Source organism: Pollicipes pollicipes, unplaced genomic scaffold, assembly GCF_011947565.3.
Source record: "Pollicipes pollicipes isolate AB1234 unplaced genomic scaffold, Ppol_2.1 Scaffold_4219;HRSCAF=4965_pilon_pilon_pilon, whole genome shotgun sequence".
In the NCBI taxonomy this organism is placed as follows: Eukaryota; Metazoa; Arthropoda; class Thecostraca; order Pollicipedomorpha; family Pollicipedidae; genus Pollicipes; species Pollicipes pollicipes.
In genome coordinates this window covers 9684243-9699086 of record NW_023596448.1, presented here as the reverse complement: position 1 = coordinate 9699086, position 14844 = coordinate 9684243, and the positions used below count along the sequence as shown (strand labels likewise).

The 14844-nt window shown below is 63.4% G+C and overlaps 1 protein-coding gene across 1 annotated transcript; it reads left to right on the top strand.

Moving 5' to 3' along the window:
* Positions 1–353: 353 nt before the first annotated feature.
* On the top strand, positions 354–14841 carry PolG1 (DNA polymerase gamma, catalytic subunit tam). Its single transcript, XM_037218260.1, is given in 11 exon segments — positions 354–456; positions 1269–2916; positions 3240–3319; positions 3321–3593; positions 3993–4199; positions 6213–6450; positions 7304–7584; positions 8959–9129; positions 9752–9984; positions 12363–12542; positions 14119–14841. Coding segments are annotated over 10 exon segments (3243 nt in total). The 5' UTR covers positions 354–456; positions 1269–1490; the 3' UTR covers positions 14273–14841.
* Positions 14842–14844: the final 3 nt, after the last annotated feature.

The window sequence follows — 14844 nt, the reverse complement described above, 5'->3', positions numbered from 1 at the left end:
TATCGCTATCAGTAGGTCGGTATCTACCAGCACGCTGAGTTTAGAAAGAATTGGAGGAGTCCGCCTTTTTAATGTGGTCTTTCACATTACTATATCTCAGGTAATAGGGCGTACCGGTCCGAGATTTTGTGCTCAATGTGTTCAGGAGATTAAACCGCATCTGTTTGCAAAGTTTCAGGTAAGTTGAGGAGTCCGCTGAACCCCGAATGTGGACCTGAATATGAATGTGAATGTGGTGCCAACTTGACAGACGTTTGAGCACAATGCTTACTTTGCTTCGTTTATTGCGCAGTTGTCGCGTGCACTGGTGTTTTGGACCTCTCAGCGGAGTGCTGCGAGTACGAGGGACCGGGGCATGTCTCGCATTTTGTAGGCGTGTTGCACGTGGTTCGTGTTGGGGGCGATATGGATGCTGTAATTTACCGATGAGCCCAGGTCAAGAGTTGTGATAATCAAGTAGGTCATCTACACAAAACAGCCTTATTTGGCCCTTCACCATACTAGAGCCCCAATCAGCCATCATTTTTGTTATTGTTTTGAAGCAGTGCGCTTTTGAATGCTGGTTGTTTCAAACAACTAGTCAGTGGTTGTGATGTAGCTTCAGTCATTCCAGTAGGTTGAACACAAATTGTCATTTAGCGAGCCTTCTATTGTGATGATTTTGCATACTCCTGCCTCTGCTGGTGGAAAAATGTCATCCACAGCCTGTGATGATGCCTTTTTCTGAGAATATTACAGTCTTAGCTTTTCAGTGTAACAACTGCCCTAGCTGGCATGTGTCTGTTCATCTGTCTATTGACATATGCAGGGAGAGGGGTTTTGACAGCATAACACAAGTATGACTGGGGATGGAAGGGAAGTTAGAGTGTACAATGTTGTGCTTGGGTGTGGTTTTAACCATGTTAAAGTTTTTTTAAATGTTGAAGCATTTAAGCTAGATGTGATTGACTTTCTCTTATGGCGAGTAACACACTGCCTTTGTTTTGTACTTAAAGCTAAATTTTGATCATCACCTTTTTTGTTGTCACTTTTGATGCAGCATAACCAAGAGGTTTTTTGACTCACTGTAATCAGTGTGTAACCAAGGGAAGGAGAGGGGGTTGAAAAAGGGGAAATGTGTGACATTGTGGAGGCTGCTGTTGGCTTTTATCTCATTCTAAAGATGCCAGGTTTGCATACTTTTGAAAAATGCTAACATTTTTAAGTGAACTGATGTTGCCAACCATTTATAATCATGCAGTTGACAGTGATATGGTTGCTGTTTCCAGATTCCTATGATCATTGGAACAGTTGATCACTTACATCCATCTTGCTGAGCAAGATGCGATGGAGGACAAGGACATTGGTGCGGGCTGCCCAACGGGTGCCCATCACTGGGCAGGCATCGTCCGCCGGCAGAAGTTTTGTCCGGCCCATTCACAGTGCCCCGCTAGGAGGATGCCAGCCAGGAGGAGTACTGTCAGCCCCGCATCAGTGAGCTGGGCATCCCCATGCTGTCGCCACGACTGCACGCGCAGGTGTTCGGCGCGCCTCCAGCGCCGGCCAGCCCAGAGCGCGTGCAGGCGGCGGTGGAGCATCTGACCGAGCACGGCCTGTGGGGCCGGCCGACCGACACGTTCCACGAGCCGCCGCTTCAGCTGCCGCCGCTGCGCGCCGGCTCGCTGGAGGAGCACTTCCGCCAGGAAGCGGAGCGCCAGAGCGGCCCATACCGCCGCCTCCTGGAGGCGCTGGTGGCCGGCGAGGCGCCCGAGCCGCCCTCCCACTGGCTCATGACCGCCGGATGGACGCGCTACGACCCGGACGGCAGCACGCGGCCGGTGGCCGTGCCCGACTGCGACGCCATGGTGCTCGACGTGGAGGTGGTGGTGCGGCGGCGCATGGTTGTCATGGCGACAGCAGTGTCGGCGGCCGCCTGGTACGGCTGGGTCAGCCCGCAGCTGGTGGAGGGCACCGTGCCAGCATCCGATACGCCCACGCTGGCCCAGCTGATCCCGCTGGACGCGTACAGCCGGCGACCCCGTGTCGTGGCCGGCCACAACGTCAGCTACGACCGCGCCTGGGTGCGCGAGCAGTACGCGCTCCGTCCGACCGGCACACGCTTTGTGGACACGATGAGCATGCATATTGCGGTCGGCGGCATCACAAGCCAGCAGCGCGCGCTAATGCTCGGCGCCAAGAAGAACGACGAGAAGCGACCGGTGCGCCGCGCCGCGCCAGACCTCAACTGGATGTCGCAAACGTCCATGAACTCGCTGGCCGACGTGTACAAGCTGTACTGCGGCGAGACGTTGGACAAGGACGCGCGCGACGTGTTCGTGCGTGGCGACGTGGCAGACGTGCGCGCGGAGTTCCAGTCGCTGATGGCCTATTGCGCCGGCGACTCGCGCGCCACGTGGCGTGTTCTGCGCCGCCTGCTGCCCGAGTTCCTGGAGAGGTTCCCACACCCGGCCACGCTGGCGGGCACGCTGCACATGGGCCAGGTGTACCTGCCGGTGGGCCCCGCCTGGCCGCGTTACCTGCGCCTCTGTGACGAGACCTACCACGACCTGGAGAACGAGCTGAGTGCGGCGCTGCGCCGCGTGGCGGCCGCCGCCTGCCGCGCCGCGCACGGCGGCGCCCACGCCGCCGACCCCTGGCTCTGGGACCTGGACTGGTCGACGCAGCCGCTGCGGCTGAAGAAGGCGCCGCCGCCGCCGCGGCAGCCGCCGCCGCCGCCGCCGCCGCTGCCGGCCGGCTGGGCGGACGGCTGCCGGCCGCTGACGGAGCGGGAATTCGAGTCGGACATGCCGCTGCCGGACCCGCTGGTGGAGCGGTTTGCGCCTCTCTGGCGCACCGCCTCCAGACTGTACAAGAAGCAGTCGCTGCTGCCCGGCTACCCCAAGTGGTACCGCGAGCTCTGCAACAAGGACGGCTCCGGTGAGGATTGGGGCTGGTTTTGGACACCCTGGATGCCTTACGTGTGGCTTGGTTAGTCAGATCAACACATTCTACCTTGCTATGTGGCTGATCACTGTTATGCTGCACTTTCTGCGGGAATGAATTTGTGATGGTTTGACTCATGTATAGCTGCAACAATCGCCAGTGCACGATTTTTTATAGTTGTGTTACTCTTTGTCGCTTGCACATGGTTTGCTTGCTGCTGTTTGCCATCGTTAGCAGCTCTTTTTTTACCCATATCGCCCTGGTGAAGTTGCACGGTTCACATTTTGTCACATGTACTGAGCGCGTGCCTGCTCCAGGGCTTACCGAGCTGACCACCTCCAAGCGGGTGGTACCGAAGCTGCTGCGCCTTACCTGGGACGGCTACCCGCTCCACTTCGACTAGTCGCTTCGGCTGGGGTTTCCTGGTGCCGGGCCGGCCGGACCCGGACCTGCGCCCGCCGCTGGCTGCCGAGCACGGATCGCCCGACTTCCCGCTAGAGGCGCTGCAGTCGCTGGTGGCGGCGCGCCCGGCCGGCCGGCCTGACCCGACGGAGGAGAGTCCGGCCATCGACGAGGTGGCGCTGCGGGGCTGCCGCTTCCACCCGCTGCCGCACAAGGACGGCCTGGGCAACAACGTCGGCAACCCGCTCGCCAAGCACTTCCTGGGTCAGGTAAGACGGGCGGCCGGGTGCGAGGCTGCTGTTAGCGGGGTGCCACCACTCATGGATGGTGTTATCGCCGTGGTCGTCTGATTTTTAAATCTGTTATTAGGGTAGTGAGGCGTTTGTGTTTTATATTGATTATTTCGTGACCCAGGTTGAATCCGAAGCGTGGCGAAATTAATTTTATGTACGGCTTGACCTATGTGGTACTTGACTATCAATCATGCTATTATTTCTACAGCTATAACACTTTAAGTATCACTTATGCCATGTTCGGAAAAGTTTCCGTTTACTCACAACGCGCTGCGTATGGGCCGAAAGACTGACCCCCACTCCAGAGTGCTTGCGCTCCCGTGCACTGATCTTCCGCCGTCGAGCAGCGCGTGACTGTGGGTCCGCCGGCGGCAGGTGGAGGGCGGCACGCTGTCGTCGGCCGGCGGCTCATCGGCCGAGCGCGTGCTGCGTGTCAGCCAGACTATCTCGTACTGGCGCAACAACCAGGAGCGCATCACCTCCCAGCTGGCGGTGTTCGGCCGGCGCTCCGAGCTGCCGCGCAGCGTCACCTCGCACCCGGACTACGAGGCCGACCAGCAGTACGGCGCCATCCTGCCACAGGTGCGGCCGGCGGGGAGACGCCAGGCCTCGGTGCTGGTCGGGCAGCTGCTGGGCCGGGCTGCTGGGTAGCTGGCGGAGAGACGCCAGGCTGCTGGGCTGGGCGGGCGCCAGCAGCCGGCTGGGGGCGGGAGCAGCCGCTCTTGAGCCCGGGCTGGAGCGCCCTGGCGTCTCGCGCAGGATGGCTTGGCAGGCTCTCATGTGTTGTATGTATGCCCTGCGTATGTACGTATGTCGTATGCCGCTCTGTATGCCGCTCTGCGGTACCGGAGTGGAAGAGGTGTGTGGGTCGGCGTGACCGGCAGTTGATCACCTCTCGGGAGTCGCATGTGTGTTCGCTGTCCTGACTCCTGCGCTGGGTGCAGCGGGCAGAACGCTCTGACGGTGCCGGGCCGCTCTGGCGCGTTAGCCGCGCACTGCGAGCGTGGGCGGCTGCAGTCGTAGCCAAGCACGTCGGCCACGTCCTTGGTGGGACGCACCGCCTGTTCCGTTGGCTGGAGTTGACATGTTGTGTCTGTCCCAGCCAGTGGATCACCGCCCCCCCCCCCCCCCCCTCCCTCCCGCCGGCTACGGCTGCGTGTGCGCTGACTGTCTTTTGAACCGCTCTCCCACTTCCGTTCTTCCGGATCGCACCACCACCATCGTTAGCTGCTGCCCCAGCCCCTATGTGTCATGTACCCATCACAGCACGTTCGGTTGGAACGGCCGTGTCGCACTCTGAAGCCGCCGCGGCCGCCGCGCTCCGCTAGGTGGAGGTGGCCGGCCGCTGCCTCGCCGCGCTCCGCTAGGTGGAGGTGGCCGGCCGCTGCCTCGCCGTGCTCCGGCAGGTGGAGGTGGCCGGCCGCTGCCTCGCCGTGCTCCGGGAGGTGGAGGTGGCCGGCCACCGACCCACCGCGCTCCGCTAGGTGGAGGTGGCCGGCCGCTGCCTCGCCGCGCTCCAGCAGGTGGAGGTGGCCGGCCGCTGCCTCGCCGTGCTCCGGCAGGTGGAGGTGGCCGGCCGCTGACTCGCCGTGCTCCGGCAGGTGAAGGTGGCCGGCCGCTGACCCCCCGCGCTCCGGCAGGTGAAGGTGGCTGGCCGCTGACCCGCCGCGCTCCGGCAGGTGAAGGTGGCGCTGGGCGTGACCCCCTCGCTCCGGCGGTGAAAGGTGGCCGCACTCTGACCCGCCCACCACGCCGCGCTCCGGAGTGAAGGTGGACGGCCGCTACCCGTGCGCTCGGCAGGTTGAAGGTGGCTGGCCGCTGACTCACCACGCTCTCCGGCAGGTGAAGGTGGCACGTGCCGCTGACCCCGCCGCGGCTCTCCGGCAGGTGAAGTGGCCGGCCGCTGACTACACCAACCACCTCCGGCATGTGAAGGGTGCCGGCCGCTGACTCGCCGTGCTCCGGCAGGTGAAGGTGGCCGGCCGCTGACGTCCACAACGCCCGGCAGGTGAAGGTTGCCGGCCGCTGACGTCCGCCGCGCGCCGGCATTAAGGTGGCCGTCGGCCGGCTGACTCACCCGCTCCGTCAGGTGAAGGTGGCCGGCGCTGACCCGCCGTTGCCTCGGCAGGTGGAGGTGGCCGGCGCTGCCTCGTCGTGCTCCGGCAGGTGAAGGTGGCCGGCCACCGACCCACCGTGCTCCGGCAGATGAAGGTAGCCGGCCGCTGACTCACCACGCTCCGGCAGGTGAAGGTGGCCGGCCGCTGACCCGCCGCGCTCCGGCAGGTGAAGGTGGCCGGCCGCTGACCCGCCGCGCTCCGGCAGGTGAAGGTGGCCGGCCGCTGACCCGCCGCGCTCCGGCAGGTGGAGGTGGCCGGCCGCTGCCTCGTCGTGCTCCGGCAGGTGAAGGTGGCCGGCCACCGACCCACCGCGCTCCGGCAGATGAAGGTAGCCGGCCGCTGACTCACCACGCTCCGGCAGGTGAAGGTGGCCGGCCGCTGACCCCCCGCGCTCCGGCAGGTGAAGGTGGCCGGCCGCTGACCCGCCGCGCTCCGGCAGGTGAAGGTGGCCGGCCGCTGACCCGCTGCGCTCCGGCAGGTGAAGGTGGCCGGCACGCTGACTCGCCGGGCGGTGGAGCGCACCTGGCTGACGGCCAGTAACGTGCAGCCGGACCGTCTGGGCTCAGAGCTGCGCGCCATGGTGCAGGCGCCGCCCGGCCACCACCTGGTCGGCGCGGACGTGGATTCGCAGGAGCTCTGGCTGTCGGCCGTCATCAGCGACGCCGCCTTCACCCGCCTGCACGGCAGCACCGCCTTCAGCTGGATGACGCTGCAGGGTGAGCGCTGGGTCAGGCCGCCGGCGGGACGGAGCGCTGAGGAGAGGGCCGGTGGGAGGGGGTTGTGTTCAGATGTGGTGGATGTGATCACGTGCGGATGGGTGGCTGGACCGGGCGTGGTTCACGATAAATCGTCCATGAGTGGCGGTAGGGAACGCAGGCTAATGCGCTATAGTATGTCCATGCTTGCACGTCCTCGGTGTTTGGGATACTGGTTCACCATGTGCACAGCAGTCAGTATTTGGCTCGAGCCCGTGCTATTTTAATCGGGTTAGATATCTATTCTAAAGTCGATGACCCTTTGGACTCTCTCTCTCAGTCAGTTCGGCTTGAAGTTTTAGACGTACACAGATTCGGCGATAATAGCTTACTGCTCCATTTTTACACATTTGTTGCGCGTTAGACGAAACACGTTTCCAACTTTTGTTCAGCTAATAGCATGAATGCTCCGTTATTCAAATCAACACATTTTATATGGCATAAGCAAATAAGCGCTGTCACTATTCTAGTTGACATTATTCGATTACTTGTACATTAAAGCTTTCGCAAGTCGTGTTTTGACCCCTTTAAAGATGACGCCAAGTCGTTTCAACCTTTGTTCTAGTTTAATGCTGTTGTATCTGCGACCATTTCGTCTCTGCCCAGCTGGCAAGGAGTGTGTCCGGCGGTATGTTCGGAGGCAGACCACACTGGCAGCTGTGCCTTCGACTCCAGCGCGCTCTGGCCGCTAGCTGATCCTCGCGGTCGCCAACGAGCGCGCCAGCTCTGCCGCCGGCGGCCGCGGTCAGCAGCGCCCCGCCCGCCCCGCTGGTACATGAGTGGCGACCGCCTTAACTGCTGCGCGCGCCGGCAGGCAAGAAGTCCGAGGGCACGGACCTGCACTCGCGTACGGCCGAACTGATCGGAGTGTCCCGCGGCCTGGCCAAGGTGCTCAACTACGGCCGTATCTACGGCGGGGCGCGCCCGTTCGCCGTGCAGCTGGTGCGCCAGCACAGCCGCCAGCTGCCGCAGCTGGAGCTGGAGCGACGCGTGGCCGAGATGTACCGCCGCACCAAGGGCAGCCGACGCTGGCCGCTCAACGGCCGCGGCCGTCGCGCGCTGGAGCAGCTGAGGCGGGCGCTGCAGGACGGAGAGGTGAGAGCGGAGGGGAGGCAGCAGAGGGGGGAACAGCGGGCGCTGGAGGACGGAGGGGTGAGAGCGGAGCTCAGGCGGCAGAGGGGGTGGGACAGCGGTAGCTCAGGCGGGCGCTCGAGGATGGAGAGGTGAAAGTGGAGGGGAGGCGAGAGGGATGGACGGCGGTTGCCTAGGGGGGGGGGAGGACTGAGAGGGGGGGGGGGGCGGCAGAAGTGGGAGGGCGGGAGATGACTCTGTCATCACCCAAGAGCTCCGATCTCAAGGAGGAAGGCGGGACGTGGCGAATGGAACGTTCGATGCGCTGAGTACATTTGGAACTGTGGAGCTGGATTAAAGCGGATGAGAAGCGTTGCTTGGATACCTTGTGTTCGCATTGTGTCCCTTTCCACATTGAGGGTATTCAGTTTGGCGAACCTCCGCACACTTCCTGTCACTTAAAAAAGATTCTGCGGTGGTTTGTGGTTCTCCGATAACGGCGTACTCTTCTTTTCCGGTGACAAGGCCGACTTGTCCTCCGTTGTTTTTTGGACTCGGTCAGTTCTGCAATTAATGCCGTCGGAAATCGGGCTCTATTCTGCTACCCCTACAGCAGACAACCCTGCTGACCGGCTTAACTGACCTGCTGTGGTCGCCCCTGGCATGCTCCGCTCCTCGGTCGTCCCAGACTTGTCGCATCTCCGTGACCTCAGGAGCCGCATTGGGTTGTCCGTGACCTGCCGCAGTCGCGCCTGGCCTGTCGCGTGCCCGTGACCCCAGGAGGCGGACCCGGTGCTCCCTGACCTGCTCCGGTGCTCTCTGACCCGTCGCGTGCCGGTGGCCCCAGGAGCTGGACTCGGTGCTCCCTGACCTGCCCCGGTGCTCCCTACCCTGCTCCGGTGCTCTTTGACCCGTCGCGTGTCGGTGACCCCAGGAGCTGGACCCGGTGCTCCCTGACCTGCCCCGGTGCTCCCTACCCTGCTCCGGTGCCCTTTGACCCGTCGCGTGCCGGTGACCCCAGGAGCTGGACCCGGTGCTCCCTGACTTGCTCCGGTGCTCTCTGACCCGTCGCGTGCCGGTGACCCCAGGAGCTGGACCCGGTGCTCCCTGACTTGCTCCGGTGCTCTCTGACTCGTCGCGTGTCGGTGACCCCAGGAGCCGGACCCGGTGCTCCCTGACCTGCCCCGGTGCTCTCTGACCCGTCGCGTGCCGGTGACCCCAGGAGCCGGACCCGGTGCTCCCTTACTTGCTCCGGTGCTCTCTGACCCGTCGCGTGCCGGTGACCCCGGGAGCCGGACCCGGTGACCCCAGGAGCCGGACCCGGTGCTCCCTGACCTGCCCCGGTGCTCCCTGACCTGCCCCGGTGCTCTCTGACTCGTCGCGTGCCGGTGACCCCAGGAGCCGGATCCGGTGCTCTCGGACCTGCTGTCGGGCGTCGCTGACGACGAACCGTGGACGGTGGCGCGCGTCACGCTGCTGGGGCGGCTCTCGGGTGCCTCCCGGAACTGGCGCGACCTGGTGGGCCGGCCCGTCTGGTACGGCGGCACCGAGAGCTACATGTTCAACGAGGTCAGCCACGGTCTGCCCGCTGGCGGCCAGATGATCGCCGCCACTTAGTTTGCTGCAGACGTGTATGCAGAGCATCAGTTATTGGCCGCTGCTTGTTGTTACAACACTCCCACCGAATATGCCCCTAAGCAGTCATCAACCATCAACTGTCAAAAAAAGAATTGAAGTCAGAGCAACTAATCAGTGTCGAATGACAGCATTCCAGTTGTGTGAAACCTCAGCAACCAAGAGATGTGCACCAGATCGTGGCCCTGCACAGTCCCATTCTTCCCCGCCCTTGCTTGTCCGTAGTCCACCCTGTGCTGATCCCGTCTCACCCTGTACCAGCCCTGTGCTCACCCTCTGTGACCCTGTACAAGCCCATTTTGACCTTGTGCCGACCCGTGGTGACCTTGTGTTGACCCCATGTGTATCCATGGTAGCCCGGCGCTGACCCCATGATAGCCCTGTGCCGAGCCCCTGCTGGGACCATGCCTGCCTCTTGCTGACCCTGCGCTGGCGCGTGCTGGCCCCATGCCGACCCTGCGCTGAAGTCGTGCTGACCCCGTGCTGACCCTGCGCTGGCGCGTGCTGGCCCCATGCTGGCCTTGCGCTGACATCGTGCCGCTGACCGGCTCGGCAGCTGGAGTCGGTGGCCTCGGGGCTGACACCGAGCACGCCGGTGCTGGGCGCGCGCATCACGCGCGGTCTGGAGCCAGAGCTGGTGGGCGACAACTTCATGACGTCACGCGTCAACTGGGTGGTCCAGAGCTCGGCTGTCGACTTCCTCCACCTGATGCTGGTCTGCATGCGCTGGCTGATGGACGAGTGCCGCATCGAGGGCCGCTTCTGCATCAGCATCCACGACGAAGTGCGGTGAGGGCGCGGCGTCGGATCGGCTGGGATTAGGGTCGCTGGGAGCCCTGTGCGGCCGGAGGGCTGTCTGTGTAGGCGGTGGGTGTCAGAGCCCCCCTCCCTGTACAGGCCGGAGGACTGTCTGTGCAGGCGACGGGTGTCAGAGCCCCCCCCCCCCCTCCCTTTACAGGCCGGAGGACTGTCTGCAGGCGGTGGGTGTCAGAGCCCCCCTCCCTGTACAGGCCGGAGGGCTGTCTGTGCAGGCGGTGGGTGTCAGAGCCCCCCTCCCTGTACAGGCCGGAGGACTGCCTGTGCAGGTGGTGGGTGTCAGAGGCCCCCCCCCCCCTCCCTTTACAGGCCGGAGGACTATCTGTGCGGACGGTGGATGTCGGAGCCTCCCTTGCCCCCGCACAGGCCGCTGCCGGGCAGCCGCTGTCTGTAGTATCAGACTGGAGACGGACTGCGCCAGGGCGCCGGTTGACCCGTGGGACAGCCGCTGTCTGTAGTATCAGACTGGAGACGGACTGCGCCAGGGCGCCGGTTGACCCGTGGGACAGCCGCTGTCTGTAGCATCAGACTGGAGACGGACTGCGCCAGGGCGCCGGTTGACCCGTGGGACAGCCGCTGTCTGTAGTATCAGACTGGAGACGGACTGCGCCAGGGCGCCGGTTGACCCGTGGGACAGCCGCTGTCTGTAGTATCAGACTGGAGACGGACTGCGCCAGGGCGCCCGTCGACCCGTGGGACAGCCGCTGTCTGTAGCATCAGACTGGAGACGGACTGCGCCAGGGCGCCGGTTGACCCGTGGGACAGCCGCTGTCTGTAGCATCAGACTGGAGACGGACTGCGCCAGGGTGCCGGTTGACCCGTGGGACAGCCGCTGTCTGTAGTATCAGACTGGAGACGGACTGCGCCAGGGTGCCGGTTGACCCGTGGGACAGCCGCTGTCTGTAGCATCAGACTGGAGACGGACTGCGCCAGGGCGCCGGTTGACCCGTGGGACAGCCGCTGTCTGTAGTATCAGACTGGAGACGGACTGCGCCAGGGCGCCGGTTGACCCGTGGGACAGCCGCTGTCTGTAGTATCAGACTGGAGACGGACTGCGCCAGGGCGCCGGTTGACCCGTGGGACAGCCGCTGTCTGTAGCATCAGACTGGAGACGGACTGCGCCAGGGCGCCGGTTGACCCGTGGGACAGCCGCTGTCTGTAGTATCAGACTGGAGACGGACTGCGCCAGGGCGCTCGCTGACCCGTGGGACAGCCGCTGTCTGTAGCATCAGACTGGAGACGGACTGCGCCAGGGTGCCGGTTGACCCGTGGGACAGCCGCTGTCTGTAGTATCAGACTGGAGACGGACTGCGCCAGGGCGCCGGTTGACCCGTGGGACAGCCGCTGTCTGTAGCATCAGACTGGAGACGGACTGCGCCAGGGCGCCGGTTGACCCGTGGGACAGCCGCTGTCTGTAGTATCAGACTGGAGACGGACTGCGCCAGGGCGCTCGCTGACCCGTGGGACAGCCGCTGTCTGTAGCATCAGACTGGAGACGGACTGCGCCAGGGCGCCGGTTGACCCGTGGGACAGCCGCTGTCTGTAGTATCAGACTGGAGACGGACTGCGCCAGGGCGCCGGTTGACCCGTCAGCTCGGCGCTGTGCGCCGGGCGGCTACAGTGGCGCCGTTCTCACCGTCAGCCTGAGAACCAGGTCACCAGGGTGGGACCACCACACCTGGCAGGTGGGGATTAATTGCGGGTGATGGATGACCGCTGCCCGTCTGATGCCATGTGATTGGTGGTCACTGCTTTTCCAGGTTATAAGAAATCGCCACCCCCATACCAAGCGAAAGTGATTGCCTCGTTCATGCCTACCAAGTGATTGGGGATCCCTTCTGCCTCCAGATGTATGGTGACGGGCGCTGGTTTGTTCTCCGTGTACCTGGTGATTAGTGACCACGGTGCCCTTGAGGTACCTGGTACCTAACCATCGGCCATCGCCATCTGGGCACGTAGCGATCAGTCGCCGGTGTTCGCCAAACATCTGGAGCCAGCGACTCCTCTTCGCCAGCCACGCGCATTCCATGACCTCCACTGACCTCGGGCAAAAGCTGATCCGTGGTTGCTGTTCCTTGCTGGTGTTGGAATTGATGACTTCTGCCTCGTGGGTAACTGAGTATTTCAGGAGAAAGGGTCAACGATCGGTGTTTAAGTAAACCAGTCAACGCCCCCCCCCCCCCCCCTCCCCTGAGGGCACGTGTCGATCGTAGCCCTCAGCGCAGTGGGGGCAACCAGTCACTGTCATTCAGCGGCAGCTTCAGTGTTGGCTGGCTGTGGTCGCTTGTCGGACGCTGTGTGAGCGGCGGCGGCCTGCGGGCGCCCGGTGACCGGCGGGCCCGCGCCGGCAGGTACCTGGTGCGCTCGGAGGACCGGTACCGGGCCGCCCTGGCGCTGCAGGTCACCAACCTGCTGACGCGCGCCATGTTCGCCCGCGCGCTCGGCCTGGACGACCTGCCGCAGTCGGTGGCCTTCTTCAGCGCCGTGGACATCGACCGCGCCCTCCGCAAGGAAGTCACCGATGACTGCAGGTGCGGTGGCCTCCGCCCCGCCGGCCGCTCCCCTCGGAGGGACTCCCCCGGCGGCTGGGCTCGGGCGGTGCTCCCGAAGGCTGCGCTCGGAGGACTATGTGTGAAGTGTGCTCCCCTCGGAGGGACTCCCCCGGCGGCTGGGCTCGGGCGGTGCTCCCGAAGGCTGCGCTCGGAGGACTATGTGTGAAGTGTGCTCCCCTCGGAGGGACTCCCCCGGCGGCTGGGCTCGGGCGGTGCTCCCGAAGGCTGCGCTCGAAGGACTCTATGTGAAGTGTGCTCCCCTCGGAGGGACTCCTCCCGCCGGCTGGGCTCGGGCGGTTCTCCCGAAGGCTGCGCTCGAAGGACTCTATGTGAAGTGTGCTCCCCTCGGAGGGACTCCTCCCGGCGACTGGGCTCGGGCGGTGCTCCCGAAGGCTGCGCTCGAAGGACTATGTGTGAAGTGTGCTCCCCTCGGAGGGACTCCCCCGGCGGCTGGGCTCGGGCGGTGCTCGCGAAGGCTGCGCTCGGAGGACTATGTGTGAAGTGTGCTCCCCTCGGAGGGACTCCTCCCGGCGGCTGGGCTCGGGCGGTGCTCGCGAAGGCTGCGCTCGGAGGACTATGTGTGAAGTGTGCTCCCCTCGGAGGGACTCCTCCCGGCGGCTGGGCTCGGGCGGTGCTCCCGAAGGCTGCGCTCGGAGGACTATGTGTGAAGTGTGCTCCCCTCGGAGGGACTCCCCCGGCGGCTGGGCTCGGGCGGTTCTCCCGAAGGCTGCGCTCGGAGGACTATGTGTGAAGTGTGCTCCCCTCGGGAACGTTCTCGGAGGAGGTCCGTCGGAGGAGACCCATTTGAGTACTAATGAAGCTGGAAATTTCATCATGGACCTCACAAAAAGCTCTCCCCCAAAGTGACTGTCCTTGGAGGGCTTGCAAATGGTGTTGTCCGGGAAGGACCCGCTGCTGTAAGTTTGTACTCGTCGCTGTTAGTGGGGAGCTGCTTTTCAGAGGCTCAGTAGATTGCCCTCTATATGGACTAGAGTTGGTGGGACGATCCCCATTGTGCGAGGTGGTCTTTGAAGAACCTGTATGGGCCACTGCATGTATGGGCTGCTCTCATATTGAATTATGGATCTTAACACTGGGTAACGACCGTCTGCCAGGAGCGTAAGCACTGGGTATGGATGGCAGGGGGGTATTTTACGTTAACATTGGGGCTGCCCAGGATGGGATGGGCTACCTTTGTAGGAACGGTACAAGTGGCGGCATGGGTGATGGACAATTACTGGACCTCGGGGTAGGATTTCTCTGGTGGCCAAATGCGAAGCACTTCCGTCCATACGTCCTTGCAAGGACGACATTAAATGTCATATCGTTCTGACCGGCTTTTACGGCGGGGAATCACCAGCAACGAACAACTGCAGTGCTAACTACCAACTTTTAACTTACCTGCAAACGTCCGTACTGTCTGTTTGACGTGATCCGGTTCGGTTTTACCGGCTGTCATTTTTGAGGGATTTCAACCATGCTGTGCTCCAACGCCATTGTGTGGGGGCTCGCGAGGTCGGGGTCATCGGACTAATGAGCGTGTTGTCTGTGGCAGGACGCCGTCCAACCCGCACGGTCTGGAGGCCACCTACAAGGTGCCGCCGGGCGAGGCGGTCGACATCCACCAGACGGTGGAGAAGGCCGGCAGCTCGCTGCTGCCGCGGCCGCGCGCCGAGAGGGCTCCGCGACAGCGGCAGATGTCGCCCTGATCGGCGGCGCGTCTGACGGGGCTGAACAGGCGCCTCTCCTCTGAGCTTGGTGCCCTCTGCTCTGAGGCCGGCGCCCTCTCCTCTCAGCCTGATGCCCTCTCCTCTCAGCCTGACGCCCTCTCCTCTCAGCCTGACGCCCTCTCCTCTCAGTCTGACGCCCTCTCCTCTCAGTCTGACGGCCTCTGCTCTGAGGCCAGCGCCCCTGTCTCCCAGCTTCTCCGTGTCCGCCTCGTCAGCGAATGTTGCGGGGTGTCTCAGACCCTGATCCGGACTCTGATGTCCCCGCCCTAGTCTTGCCCAGGCCGTGGTCGCCGTGGGCCGACGGGGCTGCCAAGAGTGGCTGTGACTGTGTGGGCCGTTGGAGTCGAACGCATCGGTGTTACAGTGTCAGTCGGCCAGGTGTTTTCAAGACGGCTCCAGCAGCCCCGTGGGTGGTGCCGCCGCGAGCTGCGTGGCTGCTGGGGCGTCACGTTGAGATGTGCTCCTTGTTTTTAGACGGCAGGTGCTGTGCGGAGAATACGCCTTGACTGCGTCCAGCCGACACTCCCGTGGCACTGACGCATTGTCATCCC